This window comes from Geotrypetes seraphini, chromosome 2 (genome assembly GCF_902459505.1).
Source record: "Geotrypetes seraphini chromosome 2, aGeoSer1.1, whole genome shotgun sequence".
NCBI classification, from domain to species: Eukaryota; Metazoa; Chordata; class Amphibia; order Gymnophiona; family Dermophiidae; genus Geotrypetes; species Geotrypetes seraphini.
In genome coordinates, this window is record NC_047085.1 from 331,147,136 (window position 1) to 331,165,000 (window position 17,865).

The 17,865-nt window shown below is 38.2% G+C and overlaps 1 protein-coding gene across 4 annotated transcripts in view; it reads left to right on the plus strand.

Moving 5' to 3' along the window:
* ANLN (anillin actin binding protein) overlaps positions 1-17,865 on the plus strand; it is a 321,192-nt gene that overhangs the window by 130,274 nt on the left and 173,053 nt on the right. For all 4 annotated transcript variants that reach the window (XM_033930208.1, XM_033930207.1, XM_033930211.1 and 1 more), the window contains exons 10-11: positions 3,994-4,127; positions 17,131-17,272. In XM_033930208.1, coding sequence (XP_033786099.1) covers positions 3,994-4,127; positions 17,131-17,272 — 276 coding nt within the window. The remainder of the gene's footprint in view (positions 1-3,993; positions 4,128-17,130; positions 17,273-17,865) is intronic.

Genomic DNA, 17,865 nt, shown 5'->3' on the forward strand with positions numbered 1-17,865 from the left:
GAGTCTGGGGTTCGAGATCAACTTTCCAAAATCCCATCTGCAGCCTTCCCAGACTCTTCCCTTCTTCGGAGCTGTTCTGGATACGACTCAACTCAAGGTGTTCCTGCCTCCAACGCCTGGATGCTCTGATTCATCTTTGTCACTCCGTGTCCTCTTGCCCGTCCATCTCGACGGGACACATGATGGTTCTTCTGGCCACATGGCCTCGACAGTTCACGTGACTCCTTTTGCCAGACTTCACCTCAGAATCCCTCAGTGGACCCTGGCATCTCAATGGTCGCAGGTGTCCGACCCTCTGACTCGACACATCCAGGTCCTTCCTGCTCTGTGACAGTCTCTGCGCTGGTGGATGCTCTCTTCCAATCTCTCCAGAGGTTTGCTGTTTCACGTGCCTCCCCATCAGAAGGTTCTCACAACCGACTCCTCGACCTATGCTTGGAGTCTCATCTGGATAGTCCGCACACTCAAGGCTATTGGACCAGTGCGGACCGCCTGTGTCACATCAATCTCTCCTGGAACTCAGGGCGATTTTCAATGCTCTCATTGCTTTTCAGCATCTTCTTCACGACATGGTGGTTCTCATTCGCACGGACAACCAAGTCGCCATGTATTACATCAACAAGCAGGGGGGCACGGGATCGGCCTCCCTCTGTCAGGAAGCTCTGAAAGTTTGGGATTGGGCGATTCGCCACAACACCTTCCTCAAAGCTGTCTACATTCAGGGGGCAGACATTGCCTTGGCGGACAACTTGAGTCGTCTTCTGCAGCCTCACAAATGGACTCTCCATTCCATGCCCCTGCATCACATCTTCTCTCTGTGGGGCACGCCTCAGATAGACCTGTTTGCAGCCCCCCACAACTTCAAACTGCCTCAGTTCTGCTCCAGGATCTACACTCCTCATCGCCTCGAGGCAGATGCTTTTCTTCTGGACTGGAGGAATCTCTTTCTGTATGCGTTCGTTTCCTCCCATTCGAAAGTCTCTAGTCAAGCTCAAGTTGGACCATGCCACCATGATTCTGATTGTTTCTCGGTGGCCCAGACAACCTTGGTTCTCCCTTCTGCTTCAACTCTGCAGCAGGGAGCCCTTTCTTCTACCAGTTTTCCCTCTCTGCTTACACAGCATCAGGATCTCTACTTCATCCCAACCTGCAGTCTCTACACCTGACAGCTTGGTTCCTCTCAACGTAACTCCCCTTCAGTTTTCACAACCTGTGCGGGATGTTTGGAAGCTTCATGGAAGCCTGCTACTAGACAATGCTATTCCCGAATATGGGCTAGACTTTCTCCTTGGTGTTTTTCTCAGCATAAGGAGCCTCAACATGCCTCCTTATCCTCTGTTTTGGACTATTTTTTGCACCTATCTCATTCTGGCCTCAAGTCTACATCGATCCGAGTCCATGTGAGTGCAATTGCTGCTTTTCATCAGCCTCTTCAAGGGAAACCTTTTTCTGCTCATCCTGTGGTTTCCAGATTCATGAAAGGACTTTGACATGTCATCTTCCCCTCAAACCGCCTCCAGTGGTTTGGGACTTCAATTTTGTTCTTTCTCTGCTTATGAAACCTTCATTTGAGTCTCTTAACAAGGCTCATCTCAAGTATCTCACTTGGAAAGTGGTGTTTCTCCTTGGCCTCACTTCTGCTCGTCGAGTTAGTGGGCTTCAAGCTTTGGTTAAGGATCCACCTTTCCCAGTGTTCCATCATGACAAGGTGGTGCTTCGCACTCATCCTAAATTCTTTCCTACAATAGTCTCGGAATTTCATCTCAATCAATCCATTGTTCTTCCAGTGTTTTTTCCAAAGCCTCATTCTCATCCTGGAGAATCAGCTCTTCATATTCTGGACTTAAATGTGCTTTCTACCTGGAACGCACCAAGCCACACAGAACTGCTCCTCAACTTTTCATCTCCTTTGATCCGAACAAGTTGGGACGTCTGCCTCTAAGCGTACCATCTCCAACTGGATGGCGGCTTGTATCTCTTTCTGCTATGCCCAGGCTGGATTACCCCTTCACAGTAAAGTCACAGCCCATAAGGTCAGAGCAATGGCAGCCTCTGTTGCTTTCCTCAGATCGACACCGATTGAGGAAATTTGTACAGCTGCCACTTGGTCCTCGGTTCATACCTTCACTTCTCATTATTGTCTGGATATTTTCTCCAGATGGGATGGACAGTTTGGCCAAACTGTGTTACAGAATTTATTCTCCTAAGTTGCCAACTCTCCCTCCATCCCATTGTGATTAGCTTGGAGGTCACCCACTAATGAGAATACCTGCCTGCTTGTCCTGGGATAAAGAAATGTTTCTTACTGTAACAGTTGTTATCCAGGGACAGCAGGCAGCTATTCTCACGTTCCACCCACCTCCCCTGGGTTGGCTTCTCTGCTAGCTATCTGAACTGAGGAGACATGCCCGGTACATCGGCCGGAAGGCACTCGCGCATGCGTGGTGTGGGCGACTGGAAACTTCTAAAGTTTCTACAAGCAAGTATGCTTGTGAAACGTCCGCATCGGGGCTCCGTTGGATGACGTCACCCACTAGTGAGAATAGCTGCCTGCTGTCCCTGGATAACAACTGTTACGGTAAATAATATTGCTTTCAGCTACAGCCATTTAAAGCTTTGTGATTTGTTAAGACCATATTTATGTTACAACTGTGAAATCAAGCAGTTTACCATTTAAAAATAACATCATCTAAAATCCGTATACCTACAATAATCCAATACTTCCATACGATTTTAAATCTGCCAATTTGAATCTTGGAGTTTAGCCTTATAGATTGATTTGTTGAATTATGTATTGGGTTTGGTGTTAAATTACTGACATAACGCAATGTTTTCCATGTATCCATCAATATTCTGTTCTCTTTATATATTCTAGGCATTTTTACACTGAGAACATGAGATAAATGTAAAGGAAACATGAGTCGCCATTCCAAATACAACCAATCTGGTGTATTTTCCATGAGCTCTGGGAGGTCCCAATATATTCCCTGGTGTAAAATATAGGCTTGATGATAACTATAGAAGTTTGGAAAATTTACCCCACCCTCCACAATTGGTTTTTGTAAAGATACTAAAGCAATTCTAGGCATTTTACCCAGCCAAACAAATTTTGTAAGAATACCATTTAACTTTTTATAAAAGAACCCTTGAAAAAAACTGGTATCATACTCATTTGATGACAAACCACAGGCAATATCATCATTTTTATAGTTTGGACTCTCCCCCACCAAGAAAGATGTAAAGGATTCCATTGCTCACACATTTCTGTTACTTTTTTTAATTAAAATTTTTCATTCTCTTTCATTGTGTCTTCCAGTGTGTTTTTAATCCTAATACCTAAATATTTTAATCCATCTTCCTTTCATACAAATGAGAATGAATCAAATAAGCCTTTAGTACAATGCACAGTAAGTGGAAGAATTTCTGATTTGCTCCAATTTATCTTATATCCTGAAAATTTTCCAAATTTCTCTATCAACTCAAGCAAGCATGGAATGGTAATTCCTGTATTTCTCAAATAAAGCAGTATAATCATCTGCACATGCAGAGACTTTTTATTCCCAATCTGTACGAGGAATGCCCTGTATCCCCATTGCTTGTTGAATAGCTAATAACCAGAGTTCTAATACAATATCAAAAAGCAAAGGAGATAGTGGACAGCCTTGTCTAACCCCTCTCTGCAAATTAACACTCTGATAAATTATTGTTAATATACAATCTTGCAGCAGGGGAGCTATACAACGTCTGAATCATTTGTATAAATCCTGAACCTATACCAAACCAATCTAATGCTTGATACATGAAAGTCCACTCAACGCAATCAAAGGTTTTCTTCGCGTCCAAAGAGACAGATTCTTGATTTGTAATTTGCTTTGAACTGAAATATCCAGCAACAGACTAATATTTTGTTGTACTAACATGTGCCCTATGCTTAGTAGTTTGCACTTTTTTTTATGACCATGCCTTTTTTTTTTTTTTTTTCTTTTCTTTCAGGATCTAGGATCCCCATCTGGAGTACCAGTTGAAGGCAGCAGTTCAAACTGCGACAGCCTAAAAGCCAGCAAGTATCAGAGAACACATGTACCCAGAGCTGAATCTGTGGCTGAAGAACATAACCTTCTTTACAGGTAATATTAAATGAGAAACAAGAAAAAACTCTGAAAAAGCTAGCATTGTGCAAAGCTGTATTGTCTCACAGTAATAGAGGTAATAAGATTTATAAAGATTTTGAAGAGCTGAAGGATGACGGATGTGATTTTGTATTATTCTGTTTCTTAATTAGAAGCCTTTAATCATAATTCCAAAATGTTTTAAGTAAAGGCACAGCTCCCAGCAAAGGGCCAAAATGAGTAGAGTGGGGGATGTGCTAGCATGCTCTGTGACTGTTACTGTGGGTAGCCCGCTGAAACGGGGACAAAAAAAAACCTGGTTATGGGGACAAGGCCATTCATTTCCCTGTGGAGTGGTTAATGGCTTTGTCCCCACAGTTAATTGAGGGATCGCGCGGTTCAGCAGCCCCCTTCTTCTCAATCGCGGTCCGATTATCTTCCTCCCTCCTTCCCTGGCAATTTTTTATTTTTCTCTCAACAAGCAGCCAGAGCCTTGAAGTTGTGTGCGGCTGCCAGAAGGTTCTCCTCTGACGCAACCAGAAACAGGAAGTTGCGTCAAAGGAGAAGTTTCCAGCAGCTGCACGTGACTTCAAGTCTCCAGCTGCTTGTTGAGAGAAAAATAAAAATCGCCAGCAAAGTTAAGGGAGGGAGGGAGACGCTCAGACAGTGGCGGGAAGGAGGGGGATACTGGACCATGCGAAGGGCACTGAAGGGAAGTGGAGAGGGGAGGGGAACAGACATTGAAGGGAAATGGGGAAGAGAGTAGGGAAAAGACGATGAAGGGAAATGGGGAAGTGAATAGGGAGAAGACGCTGAAGGGAAATGGGGAAGAGAGTAGGGAAAAGACGCTGAAGGGAAATGGGGAAGAGAGTAGGGAGAAGATGCTATAAACCACCTGGGGGAGGGAAGGAGAAGGGATGAAGACAGATGCCACACCATGAGGGAAGCGGAGGGGAGAAGATAATGATATAATAATAACTTTAGTTTTATATACCGCCATACCACAAACAGTTCTAAGCGGTTTACAAGGAAAGAGATTGTATACAGACAGCGAACTTTCAAATTTACATTGGCTTGTTAAGTTTAGACAGGTTATCTGGATGTGTATTGGGAGTACATCAAGTTAAGGTGGGGTCAGAAATTTGTCAAATAGATAGGTTTTTATTGACTTTCTATACGTTTGGTACAAGAGTGCGTTTGAGATGAAGTTGGTTAGATATTTGTTCCATTTGCCTGCTTGGAAAGATAGTGTTCTGTTGAGGTATCTCTTGTAGTTGCAGCCCTTTAGGGATGGAAAAGCGAACAAGTAGACACTACATGTATTAGTTGTGCCTGAAAATTCAAATTGGTGAGACAGATAGGTTGGGGATGAACCTTTCATGGTTTTGAAGCAAAGGCAAGCAAACTTGAAAATGACCCTCGCTTCCACAGGCAGCCAGTGTAGTTTTCTGTAATATGGGCTTACATGGTCTGATTTCTTGAGACCATAAATGAGACGGACTACAGCATTTTGGACGACTTGACCAATGGGGTGGAGGGAGAGATGGAAGGGAGAGGCACAGTAACAGAGCATATGGAGAAGGCAGATAGGGGGCGTGGCTTGGACACGCATGAGGAAGGTCGGCTAACAGAAGAGCTCCCTGAAAAAAGTCCTTGAAAGAAAAAAAAAAAAGTTACTAAAAGTGGAGATTTAAGAATTATTTAATGATAAATAAAGAAAAAAACGCGATGGCTTCAGGAAAACAAAATAAAAATGATTTTGCGGTCTCGGGAAGCAGCAAGAGAGCAAAGCCTGAACAAGAAATAGGATCAAAAACAGGAGATCCAGAAGTAATGAAAGAATTGAAAGAAATCAAAGAAATGCTTTTACTTCTTACTAAAAAAGTTAACAATTTAACTGAAGATGTATCCACGTTAAATAAAAAAATGGATTTAATGGAGTTAAAGTGCAATGACATGGAAGAAAGATTAATAACAGCTGAAAAAGAAATTTCTAACAACATAAATGAAAAAAAGAAAATTGATTTACTTACTAAAGAATTGGAGGATCAATCGAATCGTGAAAGAAGGAGTAATATTCGTCTGATTGGTCTCCCGGAAGGAGCAGAGAAAGGAAATCCGGTGGCATTTATAGAAAATTTACTACCTAAACTACTTCCTCTAAAAACCAAGTACCCCATAGAGATTGAAAGAGCACATAGAGTGCCTACAAAAAGATCAGGAAGGTATCAAGGACCGAGGCCACTGATCTTTAAACTGTTGCGCCACCAGCAGGTTATAGAAATTTTTCAACTTGCAAAACAAAATAAAGGATTACAATTTCAAGATGCCCGCATTCATTTTGTTCCAGACTTTGCAAAAAGTACGGCGATCAAAAGAAAAAAGCTCCTGGACTTGAGACCACAACTAAGAGAAATGGGAGCAAAGTTTGGTATAGTATACCCGGCTAATATGAAAGTAACTATTGCAGATAAAACTTTAACTTTTGACAATGCAGAAGAGCTACAAAAATTTATACAAAGCCAAGAATTACCAATGTCACCTTAATTTCTCTTTATTATATGTTATATTATTTTAACTGGAAAAACTTTTATTTTATTTTATGATATACACTTATTAAAATAATATTGTTTACCCATAGCAACGATTTAGAATGTTTTTAACCTTATTCAAAATTACACTTCAACGTTCTTTATGCTAATGATATGGCCTGGCTAAGTATTCCAAAATGGAATGAAACAGTTAAGGCATCAGCTGAATTCTATTGATCTCAATTATAATTTTTAATATTAGGAAAAACTGTATGCGAATTGATTGTAGGATGCAGCTTCCTTCCTTTAAAATAGCAGTAAGACTATTTGAACTATATGCATGTGACTAATTTAACCCCTCAAGCAAATTGAAAAGATAATCAGTATTTCAACATCTTTACTATTCTTTAATACTACAAATACTACAAATCCCAGACATCAATGCGAAAGAATCTGCGAATAAGAAGACTTCACGAAACCGGAAAGAGGAATTATAAATAGGAGATGTTATTTCTCGAATGGATATTAAAGAATTACTTTGCTGTATAACAAACTATTAAAATAAAATATGAATGGAACAGAAACAAAGACCAACTTATATCTTAAAATTGAACGACGAAGAAAAATAGAAATCACCTGGAATACAACAAAATGTGATAAGAATATTGAACTGGATATAAAAATACAAAGAGGCGGTGAAAGAAGAAGGAATGATTTTCTACGAAGAAGGAAGTACTGAACATTAAATATTAGTAAATAAAGAGCACGATATAAGAATAAAAGAGACTTCTGCGTTTGAAGGGGGGGAGCTCTGGAATATAATTTTTTTTTTGTCGCATACTTAACCTATACCTTATATATCTTTTAATCTTTTCATGTTTTTAAAGATTAATATTATAGAAAACAGTATATGATTGGGTTTGACATAATGAAAGATTATTTCATTTTAATATATATAAGTATAATATGATTATACAATGTGATATTTTTAAATTTATAAAATTAAATATATTTACATAAGATTTAAATTAAGGTCAAAAATAGTAATGGAACATATAATTTGATATACAGGAACCATAGAAGGGAACTTAAAATATAATCTATATTATATGATTTATTAGATTTAGATTAAAATAAGAGTGTATTGAATAATAGAATAATAAATTAATTTAAAGTCTATATTAACATAAAATCTCAACCGGATTTATAGAAATATGAAATGTCAAGGAAAATATTAATTATCTTTAAAACTACTATAATATATATGACTTATTTGTGAATCTTAACAGATTTGGACTTTCAGGGAGTGTTTTTTGATACCGATCTAATATGTGTGTTGCCAAGTGTGCACTGCTATTAATTAGGGGGGAGGGAGGGTGGGATGGGAGGAGAGGGGAAATGGGAATGGGAAATTATATTGTTACAATGTATGGATATCTGATCGTAAAACTTATATTACATTTAAATCAAAATAGTTCTAAAATTTTAAATGGATATTAAAATATATACAATTAATGTCAATGGTTTAAATCATCCTATCAAAAGAAACAAATTATTAGGATTTCTCCATAAGCAAAACGCCGATATATACTTTATACAAGAGACTCATCTCTCAGATAATGAATCTAGGAAGTTAACAGGGGGTTGGATATCAAAATGTTTCTATTCACCTGCTTTAGGAAAAAAGGCTGGGGTAGCGATCCTGATAAATAAGAAATGCACTGCAAACTTTAAATTAATAAATTTTGATCCTTCAGGAAGATGGGTACATATTAAAATGGATTTGGGAAGTACAACCCTTGATTTATTTAATCTTTATGCTCCTAATTCAAATCAAAAGGAGTTTTTCAATCAAATTCAACAGATATTACTACCACTGGCTACTTCTAACTTAGTAGTAGCTGGAGATTTCAATGCTGTAATGGATCCAATTATAGACAAAAAACCAAGTAAAATCATAAAATCTTTAGGACTAGATAATTTAATACAATCTTGTAATTTAATAGATATATGGCGTATCCTTCATTTTAATGATCGGGAATATTCTTTTTGTTCTCAAGTCCATAAATCTTTTTCAAGAATTGATTATATATTTGTAAATAATAACATAGCGCAGCATGTATCAAAAGCAGTAATTGATCCCATTATAATTTCAGACCATGCTGGTGTGTGGATTAACCTTCAGAATTACAATAATGATCAATTTAATACAATATGGAGATTTAATAATGATTTATTAGCAGACTCGAAATTCTTAGAAGATCTTAAAGCAAAAATGCAAGAATTCTTTCAATTTAATACTTCTGATGACATTAATATAGAAATTTTATGGGATGCTTTTAAAGCAACAATGAGAGGAAATATAATTTCATATTCAGCTTTTATTAAAAAACAACTTAAAAAACAATATGAAGATATGGAAAAACAAATAAAAATTTTAGAAAATAAATTAATTACAAAATGGGAAAACAATACATTACAAGAGTTGTTAAAAGTAAAAGTTAAATATAATGAGATTTCTTCTCAAATTGTGAGGAAAGATATTTTCAATAAACAAGTACAATATTATGGCAATTCAAATAAAGCAGGAAAATTATTAGCAAATTTTCTTAAAGAAAAGAAAATCTAAGATTATTGCAATTAAAGATATACAAGGTAACACACATACCAACACAAAAGATATTATAACACAATTTCTTGATTTTTACAAGGAATTATACACTTCTAATTCTTATAAAAATAAAGAACAAGACGGATTAACTTTCTTAAATTCTTTTATTGGACCGAATATTCCGGATCATATAAAAGGAAGTTTAGAAGAACCTATATCTTTAAAAGAAATAGAAACAGCATTGAAGTCTCTTAGAGTTGGATCCGCTCCAGGTGGAGATGGTTATACTGTTGAATTTTATAAATCATTCCAAAATATCATATTACCATATCTGTTAAATTTGTTTCAATATCAAATAAAGAATGAAAATATATCTGGTACTATGGCAGAATCGATAATTATAGTCTTACCAAAACCAAACAAAGATCCTACTCTGGTTTCAAATTACAGGCCTATTTCATTATTAAATGTGGATAATAAATTAATGGCTAAAGTATTAGCATTAAGATTGGCAAAAGCTCTTCCTTTCATTATTGATGTACATCAAACAGGATTTATTGCTAAAAGACATTCATCAGACAATACTAGACTTGCATTCCACTCATTAAATTTAGCAAAAAATATAAATGATCCAGTTTTTTAAATTTCTTTAGATGCAGAAAAAGCTTTTGATAGAGTGGAATGGAATTTTATATATCAAGCTTTACATTGGTTTGGTATAGGATCCGGTTTTATTAAAATGATTCAGACATTGTATAGCTCTCCTGGAGCAAGATTATATATTAACAATAATTTATCAACTAAATTCAACTTGCATAGGGGAGTTAGACAAGGATGCCCTTTGTCTCCATTACTTTTTGATGTTGTCCTAGAACCTTTATTAATTGCAATAAAAAAAACTAGGGAAATAAAGGGAATCTCATTTACCAGTTTTGAATTTAAATTATCTGCATATGCAGATGATATATTATTATATTTAAGAGAACCGGAAATTACTATTCCATGTATGCTTAATTTAATAGAAAAATACGGTACATTTTCTGGATATAAAATTAATTGGAATAAATCTGAAATCCTCCCAATTAATGTTCATTGTACCAAAGGATTATTTGATCCATATTCATTTATTTGGAAAGAGGATGGAATAAAATACTTAGGAATTATGATCAAAAATACAATTGAAGACACAGTCAAAGAGAATGAAAAACTTTTATTGAAAAAAATAACAGAAATGTGTGAGCAATGGAATCCATTACATCTTTCTTGGTGGGGAAGAATTCAAACAATTAAAATGATGATATTGCCTGTGGTTTGTTACCAAATGAGTATGATTCCAATATTTTTTCAGGGGTCATTTTATAAAAAACTTAACAATATTCTTACAAAATTTGTTTGGTGTGGGAAAAGACCAAGAATCGCTTTAGTATCATTACAAAGACCAATTATGGAAGGGGGGGTAAATTTTCCAAATTTTTATAGGTATCATCAAGCCTATATTTTAAGACAGGGTATGTATTGGATCCTCCCAGATCTCTTAGAAAATGTACCAGATTGGCTGTATTTAGAATGGCGGCTCCTGTTCCCTTTAAATCCAGAACACTTAATTTCTATATCAATGCCTATAAGATACAAAGAACACAGAATCTTATTAGATACTTGGAAAACATTAAGATACATAAATAATCTGACACCAGAACCAATTGCTAAATCCCTAAATCAATCAATATGGGTAAACTCCAGGATCAGAATTGGCGGATTTAAAATCGTCTGGAAACAATGGATAACTGCAGGAATAAGAACATTAAATGACGTCATATCAGAAGGTTCCTTGCTTAGTTTTTCACAATTGCAAAATAAATTTAGACTAAATAAAACACAATTTTTTAAATGGATGCAATTGAAGCAAGCCATTCAGGTAGGGTTCCCTGAATGGAAAATTCTCAATACTCAATATAGTTTGCAAGTTTTATGTTTCCAGACGGATTTCTTGGGTCACCAAGCCGCAAAATGGTATAAATTAATAAATGGATTTCTAAATAAAAAAAAGAAAACTGGACTTAGGGATATTTGGAGCATTGAGATTGGACAGACAATTTCTGCATCTCAATGGCCAAAATTCTGGTCCTGGAGATTAAGATTAACAAAGTCAGCATCTATGAGTCAAACATGGTTATTTTTATTACATAGAGTGTTATGGACCCCGACGCGCTTGCAAAAGATAGATAATACTAGATCTAATAGATGTTGGCATTGTAAAATAGAAGTAGGGACATTGGATCATTTAATTTTTTTTTGTCCCTGTATAAAAGCTTTTTGGAATTTAATTTGGCCCCAAATAAATATATTACTAGAAAATCACGTAGGACTCTCATATGATACCATATTATTCGGTACTGCAATGAGAACACAGAGTCCAATATCAGCAAATAATAATAAATTACTTTTAATATTGACAGGAGTTGCCATGCAGCAAATCACACAAAATTGGAAAGATTTTACCAAACTAAATTATACATTCTGGTGGAACTCGGTATGTCACATTTACAAAATGGAGAAAATTTTGGCTTTACAACAAGGAAATATTAAAAATTTTAAGAAAATATGGGATCCATTGACTAATTATTCTAGAGATCAGATATCTTAACACATTGATAATAGTAATATAGGGTTAGGGTGGGAAATATAGATATTAATATGAAAGAAAAATGGAAAAACAATTAATAGGGGAAAGGGATGAATATCTATGATATGAATTTGTACATACATATATATTTTATTATACATTTTATAATATGTGATTTATGTATTGAAAGAATGAAAATTCTATAAATAAAAAGTTTAAAAAAAAAAGGAAAAAAAAAAAAGAGAAGGCAGATAGTGGATGAAAGGAATTGAATGAGGAAAGAAGAAACCAGACAACAAAGGTAGAAAAAAAAATAATTTATTTTCTTTCTTTCTTTTTTTTTCTTTTTTTGCTTTAGGATAAAGTAGTATATTAGTTGTGTTGATAAACATTTATAAACAAAGCTCAGCAAGCTGAAGATCATTTTCTCTAGTTCGGCACCAGAACTTTGATTTATAAAATGACAATTGTACAGAATATTGTTTCTTTTTATACTTTAATAAAATAAGTTCAGTATAAAACTATTCGAGGCTTACGTGTATGGGATCAGATGGTTTGCGGGGACTGAGCTCATGGGGACGGGTTGAGGAACGGGGACTGAGCTCGTGGGGATAGGACAGGGACAAGCTCGCGGAGATGGAGCAAATTTTTCCCCGTGTCATTCTCTAGTTTGTATGTTGATATTTTTCCACCCTTTGTTTCTAGTCTGGAAAGGAAAACATGAGAGGGAAGATCAGTTTCTTTTCTGTGGACCATAGCTGTAGTTTCTAACATCCTTCTTTAGAAAAAGGAGAGAAGCTGGCAAAAGGAAAGAGGGTAAGGGGAAATAAGCCCTTTAGTCAGAGGATGGGAGGAAATTTGCCTGCAATCAATCTTCTGACTCTAGGAATCAAACTTTTGAAATTTGATACTTTGCCCAAAAGGGCTAAGAATGGTTTCTGTACCTGGCTATGGGCGAGGGAGTGAATAGGGTGCAAAGTGTGAGAAGTGAAATAGCCTTATTTTTGTTCTTGTTTGATTTTTGCTTTGATTCAATAAAAGAGACTTATCAAATTTTAACACAAACTGCAACATAGATATCTTATTTCCTTTTTTTTTTTTCCACCCCCATATAATTTGAGAATGGCTAGACCTAGCTGTGAAAAGCTTTCTGGGAAGATTGGCATGAGGGCATCTCACTTCACTAGTCATATTGTAAGCAACTCTTTGGCCACAGGAGTGGGGAGAATTGGCACATTTTTAATAAGGAATGTATAGGGGTGGGAGACTGTTCACCTAAGCTGAGCATGTTGAACAATTGCTCATATATTCTTGGAGAGTTGCTCACAGATTTTACATGGTTGCTCACAAAAATACTTGCAAATCGGGAAAATTGTTGGTTTTTAGAACTCGATGCTCACACTCTAAACCAGTGGTTCCTAACCCTGTCCTAGAGGACCACCAGGCCAATCGGGTTTTCAAGCTAGCCCTAATGAATATGCATGGAGCAGATTTGCATGCCTGTCACCTCCATTATATGCAAATCTCCCTCATGCATATTCATTAGGGCTAGCCTGAAAACTCAATTAGTCTAGTGGTCCTCCAGGACAGGGTTGAGAACCACTGCCCTAAACCATATTTCCAGTGCAATAGGTGAGTCATAATAGACATGCAGGTTCTCTTCCAATAGCCACGAGCCATCGGCAGAAGTAATCCACTCTGGATTTTTTCTCCGACTCTCCTCTACTTCACAAGGAGCTCTGCTGCCACTTAGTTTTTCCCTTCTGCATTGGAACCTGAATGAGTGTTTCTATTCTGCTTTTTTTTATTATTTTATTCAGTGTTTGAAGTTTTCTCAGTATTTCAGTGCTCTGAGCTTTTCCTGTTTAGCTCTGCTGGTGGAGAGAAGTGGCAGATTATGGTTTGCAGCTGAGAGGCCAATCCCTGGTGGTATCTGCTAGCATAGGTATAGTTGGAGCATGGGGCTGTCCCCACTTTTTTCTCACCCACTGCTGAGCAGGGGTTTGAGTGCAGGCTGCTAGGCCCCCTTAAGAGGCTTAATGGTGTCTCTCAGAGTGCCGGCTGCATTTTTTGCCTCCCCCCACCTTTCTGAGTGCCTATCTGCCAGTCCGATGGGGAGGCGGGGGTGGTCAGGCTCCGTATCTGATTGGCAGCCTGAAGATCAATGTTGAGGAGGAATTCCCAGATTGAAGCACTGATTCTTCTCTATCCAGCTACTGTTCAAAGCTGAGGCAGGCTGCAGCACATTTCCAGCACAGGTCACAGTGAGTAAGGCTGTCACAGCCTGTGAGGTGATTTAGGGGGAGGGGTCTGAAACGTGCAAATTTGAAGGTTGCTGAATGTCCCCCTTTGTGTGTCCCCACCTCTAAAATCGCCATTTTTGTACTTTATTTAAGAGTTTAAAATAGCGTTTTTTGGTTCAAGAATCATAGTGGCAGCCATCTTGGATTTTAGCAATCCTTTTTTTTTTCAAAGTTTCCTGCACTTTGAAAACTGCAATTTTTGCCTCAAATGTTGTTGGGATGGAGTTTGTGGGCTCTGATAACTTGAATTCATGTCAGGATTGTACAAAATTTGTGCCTCGGGCGCATCCTTGTGCCACATGCTGCAGCTGGGAGAGGTGAGAGCGCCACACTTAGCCTCTCCTCTGGTTAAGCGATAGACAAAATGGGTGGCTTTTTATATTTTGGGGGCCTGGTAAAGCTGACAGATGTATACTAAAAAATGTGGTTTCCCAAAGCCCAAGAAACGCAATATTGAACCATCTGGGGATGACTCTATGCTCCAGGGTTTGGAGGATTTTTTGGAAGTGCAGTCTAGTTTTGCCTCGGATTTGTCTCCCCGCAGCTTTGCCACACAGACCACACCTTCACAGTCTATTGCTATTCTAGATTGGGAGACCCTGCTCATGCAGTTATTGATGATGCTTGTTTCCAGTGCAATAGGTGAGAAATTCTAGACATAGTGAAAAAGGAACTGCAAAAGTTAGAAGAATGGTCTAATATCTGGCGACTAAAATTCAATGCAAAGAAATGCAGAGTAATGCATTTGGGGATTAGAAATCGGAAGGAGCCATATGTGCTGGGAGGTGAGAGGCTGATATGCACGGATGGGGAGAGGGACTTTGGGATGATAGTGTCTGAAGATCTAAAGGCGAAAAAACAGTGTGACAAGACGGTGGCTGTTGCCAGAAGGATGCTGGGCTGTATAAAGAGTAGAAGACCAGTAGAAGAAAAAGTGTTGATGCCTCTGTACAGGTCATTGGTGAGACCCCACTTGGAGTATTGTGTTCAATTTTGGAGACCATATATGGTGAAGGACATAAGACTCAAAGTGGTCCAGAGGAAGGCGATGAAAATGGTAGGTTTATGCCAGAAGACATATTAGGAGAGACTGGAAGCCCTGAATATGTATACCCTAGAGCAGTCCCTCCTTGAGGGCTGCAATCCAGTTGGGTTTTCAGGATTTCCCCAATGAATATGCATGAGATCTATGTGCATGCACTGTTTTCAATGCATATTCATTGGGGAAATCCTGAAAACCCGACTGGATTGCAGCCCTCAAGGAGAGACTTTGCCCTAGAGGAAAGGAGGGACAGGGGAGATAAGATTCAGATGTTCAAATACTTGAAAGGTATTAATGTAGAACAAAATCTTTTCCAGAGAAAGGAAAATGGTAAAACCAGAGGACATAATTTGAGGTTGAGGGGTGGTAGATTCAAGAGTAATGTTTGGAAATTCTTTTTTACGGAGAGGGTGGTTGATGAGTGGAATGCGCTCCCAATGGATGTGGTGAAGAAAATGGTGACAAGAGTTCAAACAAGCATGGGATGAACACAGAGGATCTCTAATCAGAAAATAATGGGTATACATTGAAGGAAATAAGGCCAGTACTGGGCAGGCTTGCATGGCCTATGTCCCGTATATGAACATTTAGTTGAGGATGGACTGGGGAGAGTTTCGATGGCTGGGATGGTTAAGATGGGCTGGAGTGAGCTTTGATGGAGACTCCTATAGATGGAACCTAAGCACACTATTGGGCAGGGCTCTGGGTTTCTGGCCCAGAAATATCTAGTAAAAGGACCAGTTAAACAAAATACTCTATTTTTCACTCCATAAGATGCACCTGACCATGAGATGCACCCTAGATTTAGAGGAAGAAAACAAGAAAAAAAATTCTGAACCAAATTTTCCCTGCCAGGCTCTGCACCCAACCCCACTCCTTGCCAGGTTCTGCACCCTGTCCCTCCTCCCTGCCAGGGCAGGATTAATTCTTCGAGGGCCCCTAGGCACACAAGTATACTAGGCCCCCTAGCCCTCCCTTGCCCACGCATTTTTACAGGACTCTACCTTTGGGTACTCAGTGTTTCAACCTGGTGCAGTCAGTCCACCCTAGATTTTGGGGACTGCTCGCGTACATCCTGCTTGTCCAGAATGCCACACCTATTGCACTAGAAAAGAGGATTGTTCTTATCTTGATAATCTTTTTCAGTAGATAGTTATGTCATTCTGGGCCCTTGTCCTGTCCTTTGTGCACCTGCCTATTGTCTCATTCTGTTCTTCTCCAAGTATGTCTCTTGGGCCCCAAAGAATGCTGTATAATGTAATTGTGTTTACAGGCATACTACCACAGCTCATTTGATGCTCATTTGTTGGCTATTCACTGATTGTTCAAGTGTTATGTTTGAGTAGAATAGTTTATTGGTTTGGCAAGTTTCCCACTTTTCCCTTACTTCACATAATTCCGATGGAGCTCTTGCATACTTGGGTTCTAGCTGCAGGTGGCAGTAGAGCGCCCAGTAAAGTAGTAGGATCACAGAAAAAAAGTGGATTCATTTTGTATATGGCTTGCGACCATGGGGAAATAACCTGCTTGTCCAGAATGACACACCTATCTACTGGAAAAGATATTATCAAGATAAGAACATAGTCTCCTAAGAACATAAGAATTTCTGCTGCTGGGTCAGACCAGTGGTCCATTGTGCCCAACGGCCCCCAAGTCAAAGACAAATGCTCTATGAGTCCAGCCTCACCTGTGTATGTTCAGTTTAGCAGCAACTTGTCCAATTTGTCTTATGTATTTTAGAAACACTTTATATCAAGACATGTTTAATAAATTAAGGCTCAAAATGATTCAATTTATGTAATATTATATACTTGGTGGAAGGTGGAAAAATGAATAAAGAATTGGGGAAAAAAAAATAAGGCTGTTCTAAACTGAAAACTCTTACTTATTTTATTGTCATTTTTCTCTAAGTATTGATGCATACAGGTCTCAAAGGATCAAAGAAGACCGTCCTCAAATTAAACAGATTATTCGCAAAGAAGATGTTACTTCCAAGCTGGAAGAGAGAAAACCTGCTAGTCCAAATTCTGTTAATATCAAGCAGAAAATGAAGGTAAATACTTTTTTTTAATAGCTGCTTTATTTCCTTTCTCTTATGTTTATATAATCCTTTGCTCTCCCAAATCTTTAAATTTTTCTCTAAGTTGAAGCAGGACTGCTAAATCCTCACTTATGGTGTTGTCGCCAGTGAAGCCTAGCACCGGAAACATTACCACTGGAACATTTTTACTGTATTTCCCCGAAAATAAGACAAGGTCTTATATTAATTTTGGGCCCAAAAAACACACTAGGCCTTATTTTCGGGGTAGGTCTTATTTTTATCATGTACCGTGATCTCTCCCTTCTTCTCCTCCACCCCAATTCTTCCTCTTTCCTTTTTCTCCCCCACATGTGCAGCATTTTTTCTCCCCCTTTCACCCATCCCCTTGTGCCTTCCCTCTGCAGCGTCTTTCTATCTATTCCCATCTCCCATCCCCCTGTGCAACAGAACTCATGCATTGTGCACAGCATTTTTCTATCCCTCCCTCCCATCCTTCATGCAGTAGAATCCTTGCCCAGTTTCTATCTCTCCCTTCCATGCAGCTGCAGCAGAACCCTTGACTTGATTGTTCCTTTAAAGAGATGATAGGACATTTTAAAAGATCA